The sequence below is a fragment of the Artemia franciscana genome, chromosome 18 (assembly GCF_032884065.1).
Source record: "Artemia franciscana chromosome 18, ASM3288406v1, whole genome shotgun sequence".
In the NCBI taxonomy this organism is placed as follows: domain Eukaryota; kingdom Metazoa; phylum Arthropoda; class Branchiopoda; order Anostraca; family Artemiidae; genus Artemia; species Artemia franciscana.
In genome coordinates, this window is record NC_088880.1 from 2,512,372 (window position 1) to 2,524,755 (window position 12,384).

At 36.6% G+C, this 12,384-nt stretch overlaps 2 protein-coding genes across 2 annotated transcripts; both read left to right on the forward strand.

Annotated features, from left to right (window-relative positions):
- Window positions 1-272: 272 nt before the first annotated feature.
- On the forward strand, window positions 273-5,237 carry LOC136038496 (vesicle-fusing ATPase 1-like). Its single transcript, XM_065721580.1, has one exon. It carries the CDS (start codon window positions 643-645, stop codon window positions 2,872-2,874), a length of 2,232 nt encoding a protein of 743 aa, XP_065577652.1. The 5' UTR covers window positions 273-642; the 3' UTR covers window positions 2,875-5,237.
- Window positions 5,238-5,377: 140 nt separating this feature from the next.
- Window positions 5,378-11,809, forward strand: LOC136038498 (nitric oxide synthase, inducible-like). The gene is made up of 4 exons (XM_065721582.1): window positions 5,378-5,460; window positions 7,078-7,221; window positions 9,050-9,224; window positions 10,555-11,809. Exons 1-4 carry the CDS (start codon window positions 5,393-5,395, stop codon window positions 10,723-10,725), a joined length of 558 nt encoding a protein of 185 aa, XP_065577654.1. The 5' UTR covers window positions 5,378-5,392; the 3' UTR covers window positions 10,726-11,809.
- The last annotated feature ends 575 nt before the right edge of the window (window positions 11,810-12,384 follow it).

Sequence of the window (12,384 nt, forward strand, 5' to 3'; positions counted from 1 at the left end):
GTTGAGAGGTAGGGAGAACTAAATCACTACGTGTATTTATAGTACCTTCATATTAAAGGGGTCGTCATGAAACTTCTGGAGGGGACTCAATCGTATTCCGAAATTTAAAGTTATAGTGCATTTATTACGAGTCTAAAATAATCCAACAGTAACTAGAGTAGCTGTATTTAATTCCGACCCCATGCCCTCCAAAGACACTAATTGGAAATTGTGAGATAGCTATTTTGTTCAAAATAGTTGAAAGCTCCAATAAATATGTCTCCAGTGGTAAAAAAAACAACAACAACAGAAACTGGGGAAATGATTACAAATAGCTTAAATTTGTAAAAGTTTAAACAAGTTTCATAATGAAAAGGGAGGGACGTCATTTTTCTATACATCCTTGCAGTACAGCAATGACGTTGTCACACTTATGTGGAAAAATTTAAGATTTTCATGCATGGAAAAGTTAAAAATAAAACTGCTTAAACAGCAAGAAACTGGTAATTGCAAAAATATGTGTATTTATTTTTTATTTTGACAAGGGATTAGAACAACTAAAAAACTATGAAATAGAAAATCAAAAGCTGGGGCTCATAATAAATTGAATATCGATTCATCCTTTGAAATCAATTAAAAACTAACTTTTGGATTTAGTTGATAATGCCTCAAAAATTGCTTAGCGTCTGTAGAGTTGATGAAGATGATAAGGAAGCAACTAACAGGTGCTTCCTAAATCCAGCTGATTTTCCAAAATCATCAAGGCACATTCAAGTAACATCTGATGCTCGAAAACTCCTGTTCACCGCTGAAGCTGACAACGCTGTTAGTAGCGGTCAGATTGCCTTTAGCTTTTTACAAAGAAAATGGGGCAATTTTTCGTTCAATCAGGCAGTGCCCGTCGAAGAATGTCCAAAGAACGAAAAGGATATGGTCATTTTGTCAATTGGAGTTGAGGTCGACTTTCGACCAAAGACAAGGAAAATGACAACCAAAGACACCTTTAACACCGAAGAAATGTCAGCTGAGTTTTTGCGGAAATCTAACGGGCAAGTTTTTAGTGTTGGTCAGCCACTCAGTTTCACCTTAAAAGGAATCAAGCTAGTTTGCACAGTCAAAGAAATTCAACTTATCAGCCCGGAAAGTCTGCAAAGTGACAATGCTGGAGCACCAATACCCTCAAGCTGTGGTATGCTGGTAGCAAATTCGACAATTACCTTTGAGAAAGGCCCATCATCATCAATAGTTTTGGTTGGAAAAGCCAGAGGAAAAATTCCATCTATCATAAATCCCGATTGGAACTTCGGTCAGCTTGGAATTGGGGGTTTGGACAATGAATTTAATACCATTTTCAGACGTGCTTTTCAATCAAGACTCTTACAACCAGAAGTGATCGAACAACTAGGTTGCAAGCATGTGAAAGGCATTCTTTTGTTTGGGCCCCCTGGCACCGGCAAAACTTTGATTGCTCGGCAGATCGGAAAAATGTTAAATGCTCGTGAACCAAAGATCGTCAACGGGCCTCAAATTCTTGACAAGTATGTTGGTGAATCTGAAGCCAATATTCGCAGACTTTTCGCTGATGCAGAGGAAGAACAAAGAACTGCTGGTGTTAACAGTGGCTTACATATCATAATTTTTGATGAAATTGATGCAATATGCAAAGCAAGAGGATCCGTCAGTGGAGCTTCTGGTGTCCACGACACTGTTGTCAACCAACTTCTTTCCAAGATAGATGGTCTTGATCAATTGAACAATATCCTTGTAATTGGGATGACAAACAGAAAAGATATGATTGATGAGGCTCTTTTGAGGCCAGGTCGATTTGAGGTCCAAATGGAAATCGGTCTTCCGAATGATGCTGGCCGAGTTCAAATTTTAAACATTCACACTGCCAACCTCAGGAAGAACAACAAACTAGCTCTAGATGTAAATATTGAAGAGCTTGCTTCCCTTACGAAAAACTTTAGTGGTGCTGAGCTTGAGGGTTTGGTTCGGGCAGCTGGGTCAAGTGCATTGAATCGTCATATAACAGTATCGAACAAGGTCGAGGTAGACCCAGATGTTGCATCAAAACTTTGCTTAACAAGAAAAGACTTTCTGTACGCTCTGGAAAATGATATTAAACCAGCATTCGGACCAACCTCTGAGCTGTTAGACCAATATCAATGCAGAGGTATAACTATATGGGGTGATCATGTCCGCCACATAATTGATCAAGGGAAGCTTCTTATCAACCAAGCCAAAAGTCCTTCTGCTGCCGGTCTTGTTACTGTTCTTCTTGAGGGTGCACCCAACGCCGGGAAAACCGCACTTGCTGCTCATATTGCCAAAGTATCTGATTTCCCATTTATCAAAGTTTGTAGTTCAGAAGAGATGGTTGGATTTAGTGAAACTGCTAAATGTTTATCCATTAAAAAGTATTTTGATGATGCTTATCGATCTCCATTAAGTTGTATTTTGGTCGACAATATTGAAAGACTGCTAGATTATGGTCCCATTGGTCCTAGATATTCGAATCTCACTCTTCAAGTGCTGCTAGTTCTTTTGAAGAAAGAACCTCCCAAAGGAAGGAAATTGCTGGTTATTTGCACTAGCAGCACAAGGTCGATTTTAGAGGAATTAGGAATGGTGTCTGCATTTACTACTATTCTGCACGTCCCAAATATAAGACAAGTGGATGAAATTGTCAATGTCCTTGAAAACAGTGACGTATTTAGTAATGACGACATCAACCAAATAAAGAAAGAAATTGGTCAAAGAAGGTTGTCTGTTGGGATCAAGAAGTTGCTAGGCCTCCTAGATCTTGTTGATCAAGCTGAACTAAAAGACCGACCCAGAAAATTTATTAACATACTTCAAGAGCAGGTCATTCTGGAGAAGGCCCAGGGATGAGAGAAATCTAGACTGTTGAATCTGTCATTACTGATACCCTCTTTTTTAACATGACTTTTTATCCTTCACTAGCTGCTGAGGTGGCGCTTCGTGCCACCCCACGCCTAGTGGGTGGGGGTGCTTCGCCCCCCCCAAGCTCCTCGGCACGCGTAAGTCGTTACGTGCCATATTAGTTACGCGCCATTGTAGTTGTGTCCCTGTGTCCCACCTGTGAATATAGATAGATATTTATATGTTTTCAGTTACGTAAAACTTGCGAACATACAACATTCTTCGCTTTCTTATTGTCTGTGCATATAAATAGATTGTCAGGTTTACCGACTCTTGAACATGCAACGTATAATTGTCCATGGGAAAAACAATCCGTATTCAGATCTTACCTCATTATTCTAATGATTGCCCTTGAGCTTTGTTGATGGTGATTGCTAATCGAACATTCCCTGTGTCCCCGTCGTCATTTATATAGCTCCCCTGTACCCCCGGCGTCCCCGTTGTAGTTGTATCCCTGTGTCCCGGTCGTCATTTATATTCCTGTGTCCCGGTCGTCATTTGTGTCCCGGTGTCCCAGTGTGTAATTTCTCTTTGAGCGTCCCGGTCGTCATTTATGTTCCCTGTGTCCCGGTGTCCCGCTCGTTATTTGTGTCCCGGTGGCCTGGTCTGTAATTTCTCTTTGAGTGTCCCGGTCGTTATTTATATTCCCTGTGTCCTTTTCTATTCCCTGTGTCCCGGTGTCCCGGTCATCACTTGTGTCCCAGTGTCCCGGTCTGTAATTTCTCTTTGAGTGTCCCGTTCTGTAGTGTCATCTTATAACGACGTCATATACAAAGCCTTATATACTTACATCTTGCGAATATACAACATTCTTCGCTGTCCCATTGTCTGTGCATATAAATGAATTGTCAGGTTTACTGACCCTTGGACATGCAACATATAATTGTCCATGGGAAAAAAAAAATCTGTATTCAGATCTATACCTCATTATTCTAATGATTGCCCTTGAACATTCCCTGTGTCCCGGTCGTCATTTATATATCCCCCTGTGTCCCCTCCCCCCCCGGCGTCCCCGTTTTAGTTGTGTCCCTGTGTCCCGGTCGTTATTTATATTCCCTGTGTCCCGGTCGTTATTTGTGTCCCGGTGTCCCAGTCTGTAATTTCTCTTTGAGTGTCCTGGTCGTCATCTATATCCCCTGTGACCCGGTGTCCCGGTTGTCATTTGTGTCCCGTTGTCCCGATCTGTAATTTCGTCAGTCGACAAACATGACGTCAGTCGACAAACAACTTCAAGACGGAATAATGCTCAATCCTCATAATGACGTCAGTCGACAAACATGACGTCAGTCAACACACAAACATGACGTCAGTCAACAGACACACACACAAACAACTTATTTTTATTTATATAGAAGATAGATAGATCGATAGATTGCACTTGTCTTTAATATGTGTGTCACATTCCAGAATTGGTTTAATATTTTTTTTTTTTGGTCAATCGCAGACAATTTAAATAGTCAAAAATAGTATACTGAAGAAGAAATTACTCATTTTAAATAAGTTAAATTAAATTCAAATTTACTTTTAATTTCTAAGTGGATATTTTAATTTATTTTTTCTATATTTAATTGAGCTTTTACTGTAGGGAAGACGGCAATTCTTGTCAAGAGAGAATTATTAAACTTTCTAAGTTATAAAATAAATTTTTTTTCTTTCTAATAATTAATCATCGAAAGGTTCAGTGGTGACATTTTTTGCTTGTTTTTGTTTTTGTCTTTTTATTTTTTTGCTTTTTAGGGGAATCCATTGATAAGTAATTTGTTTTGTAGTTTCGAGAATGACCACACAAGCCATAAGGCTTTTTGGCAAATTTTCTTTTTCGTATTTTTTTTGTGTTTTTAAATAAATTCTGTCTCCTTCTCTAGTAGAAATCGTTCTACTAAGACCTAGAGAACACCCCGAATAAAATGAATTCACAACGGCTTAGAATCAACAACCAGGTCTATCAAATGAGAGAAGACCCAAAAAACGAAAATTTACAAGTGTTATAAATGATAATTCGATGGGAGAAAAAGAAGTTTTTGTCCCACCACCTAACAATTTACAAATCTTCAACCTGGACCGTCATGTAAAACCAGACCAATAAAGGCGGCTGAACTAAAAGGTATTGGCAAATTGTCTGAAGTAATGAAAATTCAAAATGAAGAAGAAAGAAAAATGGGATTAGAAGATAAGCGATAGCGGAGTCAAAACGTGCCAAAATTAAGAATGATAGTAATGATAATTGGGTTTGGGATTTGACATGGATAAGGTTATCAATGCTTACCATACCTTTGTTCAAACATTAAGCTTCTGCGATCTGTATTTCATAATGACAACAGCAAACAGGGACAAAAGTTGACGTTCAACACTTTATAAAAGCTCCAAGCAATGAAATAGCTATGAATAACGACATAGAGTTTATAAGGACGTTAGCCAAGAACCTGATACTGCATCAGCCTCTATTAAAAAACTAAGGTTTCCCACTATGTTTTTCTTTTACAAATCTCTCAAGAAGAGGTTCGTTGAGCAAGGAAACACTCCAAACATAGCATCGTGAGTATTTTTCCTCTTTATAGTTACGCATTTGGAGAACTTAAAGGATTAATTTAGATTTTCACCTATATGTAGGATTTTAGTTTGGATTTATTTCTCTAAAGATATTAAACTAAAATTTTGAATTCTGGTTGGCTCCGAAATTATAATATTGTCTTTAAATGTCAAGCTTTAGGTCACCTCCTAACAGTAAGCTGTACGAAAAATGTGGTTCAGTTCCGCATTCTTGGGCTATAAAGAGGGGAAGGTTAAGATGGCTAGGACACGTTCTGCAGATGAAAAATGACGGATTGCCAAATGTTGTTCTTGTCCATGAATCGTCTAGGGCCAAACGAAAAGCAGGTCGTTCCCGAATGCAGTGGGAAAATACCGTAAGGAAATAATTACGTGAAATATGAGCTGTTTGGGACGTTGTGAAGAAAGAGCCTTTATGGGGGGAAAAGCATGCGTTGCTGCGTTGGACTCAGACAGCTTGGCGCTGCAATGAGCTGTTAGTCGTAGTAGTAATTTTAGGTCATTCAATATCAAGTATCACTGCTAGCCATTCGTTTCCTGTAGAATTGAGCCAAGACTGATTTTTTAATCATTTGGAATTTAGGAATGCTCTTAGAAAACCCATTTCCATTTTCAATTCTTTGAAAAGCAGATTCGGAAGTTGAGTCGTTGAAAAAAGAATCATTATTATGGTTGGCACGATTATGGACACTTAAATAAAAGGGATTACCTAGCACAGGGAGGAAAAATTAAAACCAAAGCTTAAAAAAATGTAATGTATCCCGGCTATTGAATAAATTAAATTGCATTGTCAGCAATATTATAAGATTTAATTTCTAACGTCTGCATTACTGAGGCCCCACTACCGCAGAACTGGCAATGTACTTGAATTTATTTGGTGGACTGTGGTTGTGATCTTGGGCAGAAATGTTGTTCCCTTTTTTTCCGGCTAAAATCATCTTCCCTTGAAAATACCAATTTTAAATTTTTGACTCAGACATAGTTAAAAATTATTCTTAACAAAGTAAGTTTCAATATATGTTATACAGTTTGTAATAGAGCCAATTAAGAAATTATCAAGACTCGAGAAGGTTACCGTACTGATTATAATGACGTCTTCCAAAAGATGTCTAAAAATGATATGGACAACCACATAAAGGCAGGAGGGGGTATACCAAGGTGCCCTCTCTCTCTGTTCCAAATGTATAATATTTCTTTATATAGATAAAAGAAAAGGACAGTGATCTAGCAAAAATGCCTAAATATTAGATTAAGTTTACAGACTTACAGAATAAGTTACAAGTTAAGTTACAGATCATAAAGTTTACTGATTTTTATAAGTTGTTCAGTCTATAAATTTTTAGCTGTCGTATAATCTCAGGAATAGAATAATAGTTCTTTTTTTCTTCTTTCTTTAGTTCAGAAAAAAATGTGCCTCGTTTCTACAGGGTTATTGTTTTGCTTCCCAGTATCCTAAAGTAATATGTTGCATTTGTTTCGTTCACTCTGTCTTAAATTTTCCTTTCTTTGCATTAAGTAAGTCTTTAAGTAGTACATTTTTATAACGATTTTTGTTTTGTTTTCTTTAATGTTTAAAATCTGATGATTTTTATTTCTTCTTAGGGATAAGCCAGCTCGACTTGCCGCCAGAATCCAGGCTCAGGAAGGAGAAAGAAATATGCGTGGCCCTTTAGTTAAGCTCCCAAGTCAGAGATTTGAGGATCCTGCACAGATAGTCAAATCAAGTGATTGGCTAATTAACGTACGGTTAGTATCTCCTAGTCTCGTTTTTTTTTCGTTTTTTTTTTTAATATTAGCAGGTGACGACTTATTTGTTACTCCATAGCTCTCTGACTTGAATTATTTCTGACTCTCTCAATCTCTTTTTGCTGGGTCTTTTAATTCCTTTGTCTTCTTCAAGAAGACGAACAACTGACCAATACGCCTGGAACATGCACATACATAGGACCCTATTTCTGGGAGGAGGGGAGGGGGGTTAAAATGGAAATCTTTGCACTATTTTTTTTTTTTGGGGGGGGGGGGGGTCATGAGCCAGAATCTTCTAACGAGATAGTGTTTTCTATTATTTCACTTTCATACTTGCTTTAAGATCTTGATAAAGTAGAATAATGGCTTTCGAGTAGAATGCGATCTGGTATTTCTGGAAATGAGAAAGGGGTTGTCAAGCCTATGGGAGAATATGCAAAGACTGGCGGAGTCATCATTCTAAAACTAGGCAAAAAGTAGAGCTTAAAATACACTTTTTGGTGTCTAAGATTTTTTTTCATATTGTTTTTGTCCTTTTTATTACAACTTTCTACTGTAAAGTTGATGGTGAGAAGAGGGGCATAGGTGGTGTCAGAGAGGCCAATTTCCTACTTCGGTCCTCCAGCAACATAAATTGAAAAGCATTGCAAGATTCAGCTTCAAACAAGATGCAACGTGGCTATATTTCTCCTAAAAAGTTTTTTTGGACAGTGCGAGGGTTGGGGTTTTGTCACGGGCTTACTCTGGATCTTGTACAAGTTAAAATTCCTTGCGTGATTGTTTTTCGTAATGGCGCAATATGAATTTCGTTTTTGTAGAAAAGGTGGGATGGGAGATCTTTTTTTCCCTTCAGCTTGCTTTTGCAACAAGTTTGGTCTTGGTCATTTTGGAGCAGATTTAGAAGCCCGTTTTTTCTGTTTGTATAATGCAACAAAAATATTGTCAACCACTCAAAATTTTCAATTCGTATCTCGTAAAAAAAAATGTTTGTACACACACACATAAAAAAGAAAAATGATGCAATACACATTCACCAAATCTGCAACTAATATTGATTGTGTTTGAAACAAAATAATATCTGTATTAGTTCAAAAACTGATTTTGCTGCCGTTGGAACATCTTTTAATATCACTACTAGAAAAGAAGCGATTTTGATGCCATTCACCAATTTCCGGCCCAAACACAGAAAATGAAATCATAAACTCACCAAAATCATCAACAAAAATGGCCTATGAAGGTAGATAACATCACTGTTGGGGCAATGGAAAAATCTTCCGTTTTGGATCTAAACTATATTATCGAAAACGTGTGCATTGTAATTTTTATCTTAGGGAGGGAGATTTTACAAATCTGCAAAAGAAAAGAAAAAAAAAGCAAATAATATGTAGTAGTCCTATCCAGCTCAATTCATCAGCTCTGTTCTCTAAATTTGATTATAGAAAATTCCGAATTAAAGTTTTTTTCATGAATAAAATTTTTCGCCACTATCTTCTTCTAATGTTTCAGGCAAAAGAAGAAAAATCTTAGCTATAGATCAAATGCTATATGACAAGGCGATTCATTCCGTAGAAAAAAGAAAGACAAATTAGAATATTTGGTTAAGCTGATCTTTATATTGTTTTTTCTTTCAAATTGTTGCGGTCTTCGGCCTAAGTGTTTTTTTTTTTTGTAGTTGATATTTTATCTTTTCTTTTTTCCTAAAATTTTTACTTGGTTGATCGCTGCATTGTTTTTTTTTTATATTACTGTAGTCTTTGAAAAGTATTTTATTATTTTTATAGTTGTCAATTTTTCTTGTTTCTTTTTTACTAGTTCTTTTTTTTTACAGATTCTCTTGCTTTGCACTGGGATCGACGGTATACAAGGATTATTGCGCCTTTGGAAAAGCTTTAGATGCTCTGTTGGGTTCATTGGGTGCTGAACGTATTCATCGCTTGGAATGTGGAGACGAAATGAGTGGACAAGAAAAGACATTTAAAAAGTGGGCAAATGACACCTTTCAGGCAAGACTCCTTGCGTATATTTGCTATGTACATATGACCTTTTAGTGTGTGGTTTTTTTTTGTTTTTTTTTTTAATTTAATCATGTAGCTTAGGAAAGGTTCTTTTTTTAATCGGACAATACGTACAGGCATTGAATCGCTTCCCGCTGGAGTTTTGTTTTCTTGCTTTTCATCATTAAGCGAATGAATGGCATGAAGAAATAAATCTCTTCAGTAATTTCAATTGGTCAAATTTGCTTAGTTATCATTTATGATTTTTCTTATTTGTTTGCGTGGGCTATAATCGGGGTACTTTTTACTTTCGGCAGAAACCAGACGAAGAACTGTCCTGGCCAGCACCAATAGACTTAATTACATCTGATGACCACTTTGATCTGTCGGATGCAGCTTCGTTAGTGAGCTTCAGCCGGTATCTGTCCCATCTCTTACCATGCCTACGGAAGCCTCTCCATGGCTCAGGATCTTCTTTGAATTTTAACAAAATATTTTTCATCTGTTCTTGCCGATCTCGTCTCCAGGATGGTACTGGCTCGCAGATAAGGACGTTTCGTCATATCGTAACTTTGGGGCGGCGGAGGGTGTGGCCGAGAAGTTTTCGGGGACGTCTTTTAATGATACAGGATAGCCGATTCAGAGTATATCAGCAGATATTATATATAATCGGGTTACGCCAAAGTATAATATTTAGGGTCTCTGGGAATGTGTGTGCGTAACAAATAGATTTTGAATAAATCTGTATAAATAAATACAATAGTTGTTTAAAACTGGCTAATAAGCAATAAAATTGAACTACAAAAACTATAAAAAAAAATATGCAAAACAGTTCAATGGACAATTACAATTGGCTGATATACATACAATTGCTATAAGTTGTTTAAATAAAACTTGTAAAAGTTTTACATTTTGACCAGGGGATAAACAGGAATCTTATTTAGGTTATCAAGAAAAAACCACTAATATTTGTCTACTATATTTATTAATACAACAGCTTAAACTCCTTCTTTCTTCCTCCTTTTTGGCGGGGAGCCACGTCCTTCTGACCCTTCTTACGTATTGTATTATCTTCGCTTTATGTCTAAAAAAAATGGGTTCTTTGTCGCTTTTTTTTCAAATGTGCGTTTTAAGTGTTTTATTCTATTCCCTATAAGGTATTTTACATATGCTCACAAGCATAAAGAGATTTGTGTATAGCGTTTCTCTAAAAGGTTCTAACAGTGATCGACTCTTGTGTGATTAATCAAGAATTGCCTAACTATAAAGAATGAAGTTGGGTAGAAATAGAAAGTTAAGAAAAATATGGGTCCATTTAGACCACGCATTGTCCTTTTAGGCTGCTTGTGAAGCATTCCACATAAAGCTACCGACAAAAGCTGTGGTTACTATTGGCACAGAATCTGTCCAAGAACCTGTTCAATCAAATATGAAATTGGTTTCTGCAGATGCTTCTGAAGGACCTCACTTCACAGAGTGTAAGTTGCATATTGTCCTTTTATTCTATTAGGCTAGCTGTTTCATACGAAGTTTTTGAATTATTTGTAAATTCCAAGAAGAAAATATAGAATAGGCAGAGTCCTGTCTCCGTCTTTATTATATCTGAATTGTAGCAGTTCTTCACTAAGTAGATGGAAAAAATATTTCGAAAGGTGATATTTATATGTTCCCCAACTTTCTTGGTCTTTCTTTTTATTCAATGATTCTTTATTTCTCCTCGATGGAAGAAAGTTTAACATTAGAGCAATATTATTTTCTGAAAGCCAGAATTTGGGAAGATAAACAAGGAAGAATTGTGGCAGAAATTTCTAATCACTCTGTTTGAGCAAGAGTCTACAAATGTTTTTGTCGGTGGGCCACATTGTCTGTCAAACAGCAGTTTTGGGCCAACTACACACTAGAGGTTCAAATTAGAAAGATTCAAAACCTAGATGTTGTTTTAATTTTATATTATTCTATTTATAATATTAATATTACTTAACATCATATTTAATATTGTTTAATAATACATTGATACACTCTACATGGACATCTATATTTGTGGAAATGGTGAAACAGTTTCCTGGATGCCAAAAGAGTAGATATTTCTGGCTTTAGGTTTGACGTTCCCAACGTTAGCAGCGACCTGAGATTATCGTCTGACAAATTAGTTCTCAAATTGTTCTTTATGTATTTCATCCTTGAAATTATGTGTTCACACATATGTTCTTCCAAAGATTGGAAGGTACCCTGATGCAAAGCTTTGACATTAGAAAACTCTTCCTTGGGCAAAAGCTGGTAAAAACTCGAAGCTGGATTTTATCCAAGCAACTGGCCACAACTACTTCAAATGGATTTTGAAATAGCCTCACTTCAAGCCAAAAGGTGCCACAAAAGTTTCATGGCCCAAGTGCACGACTATTAAAACTCTGCGGCATTTTCTGTTTAAATGGTTCACAGGTACAATATTGTAATTTTATTCAAATTAGAAGCTTTTCAGACTAGGAGATTTTTGTCGAAATATAGAATGGCTATTAAATACTAGTTTGAAGAAACTCATCAGAACAACTTCAAGTTCTAGTAGTTCAAAGTTCTATTTGTCTCGTATGAGATTAATCAATTGAAAAACAACATACCTTGTTTTATTGTTTTTTTTTGACAATAAATTGCCTGGCGGTAGTTTTTTAAAACTTTCTCTTCTTCTTCAGCAAGTCACCTTGTACGTCTTCCAGTGAAGATCAAACATGCACGTTAAAAAGAACTTTAGTTTGTTGCTTTTTTTGTTTCTCGAGACAGAAGTACCAATTCCCAAAGCAACAGACGAAAACAGCCAAACAGGATATTGTATCAAAACATTGGTCTAACGGAAGCGGTGGTTTTGAGCCAATGAATTTTTAGGAGAATTCGGAAGGCAATCTAAATCAGATAAATAAAATATTAATTAGCAACTCGACAGTTCTACATCGATTGGTTATCTAAAAATTGTCCGCTCGATAGAATTTGGAAACCAGTTAGGTAAAAAGTGTTGTTTTATGGCAGAAAATGGGAGGAATTGGATGTTTGCTACGATGCGGTTGTTTCTATAACACACACAAAAAAAAAGATTAGTTGGTTCCATCTAGAGACCAAAAAAAAAAAAAAGGAAGATTGGACCACTTTCGTAAGGTCCTTTTTTTCTCTTCTTTGAAAT

Bases quoted from the DNA above. Each gene is read 5' to 3' on its own strand.
- LOC136038496 (XM_065721580.1), top strand. From the start codon at position 643: ATGCCTCAAAAATTGCTTAGCGTCTGTAGAGTTGATGAAGATGATAAG.
- LOC136038498 (XM_065721582.1), top strand. From the start codon at position 5,393: ATGTTTTTCTTTTACAAATCTCTCAAGAAGAGGTTCGTTGAGCAAGGA. The intron at 5,461-7,077 runs GTGAGTATTTTT...ATTTCTTCTTAG, and splicing joins AACACTCCAAACATAGCATC to GGATAAGCCAGCTCGACTTG. The intron at 7,222-9,049 runs GTTAGTATCTCC...TTTTTTTTACAG, and splicing joins GATTGGCTAATTAACGTACG to ATTCTCTTGCTTTGCACTGG.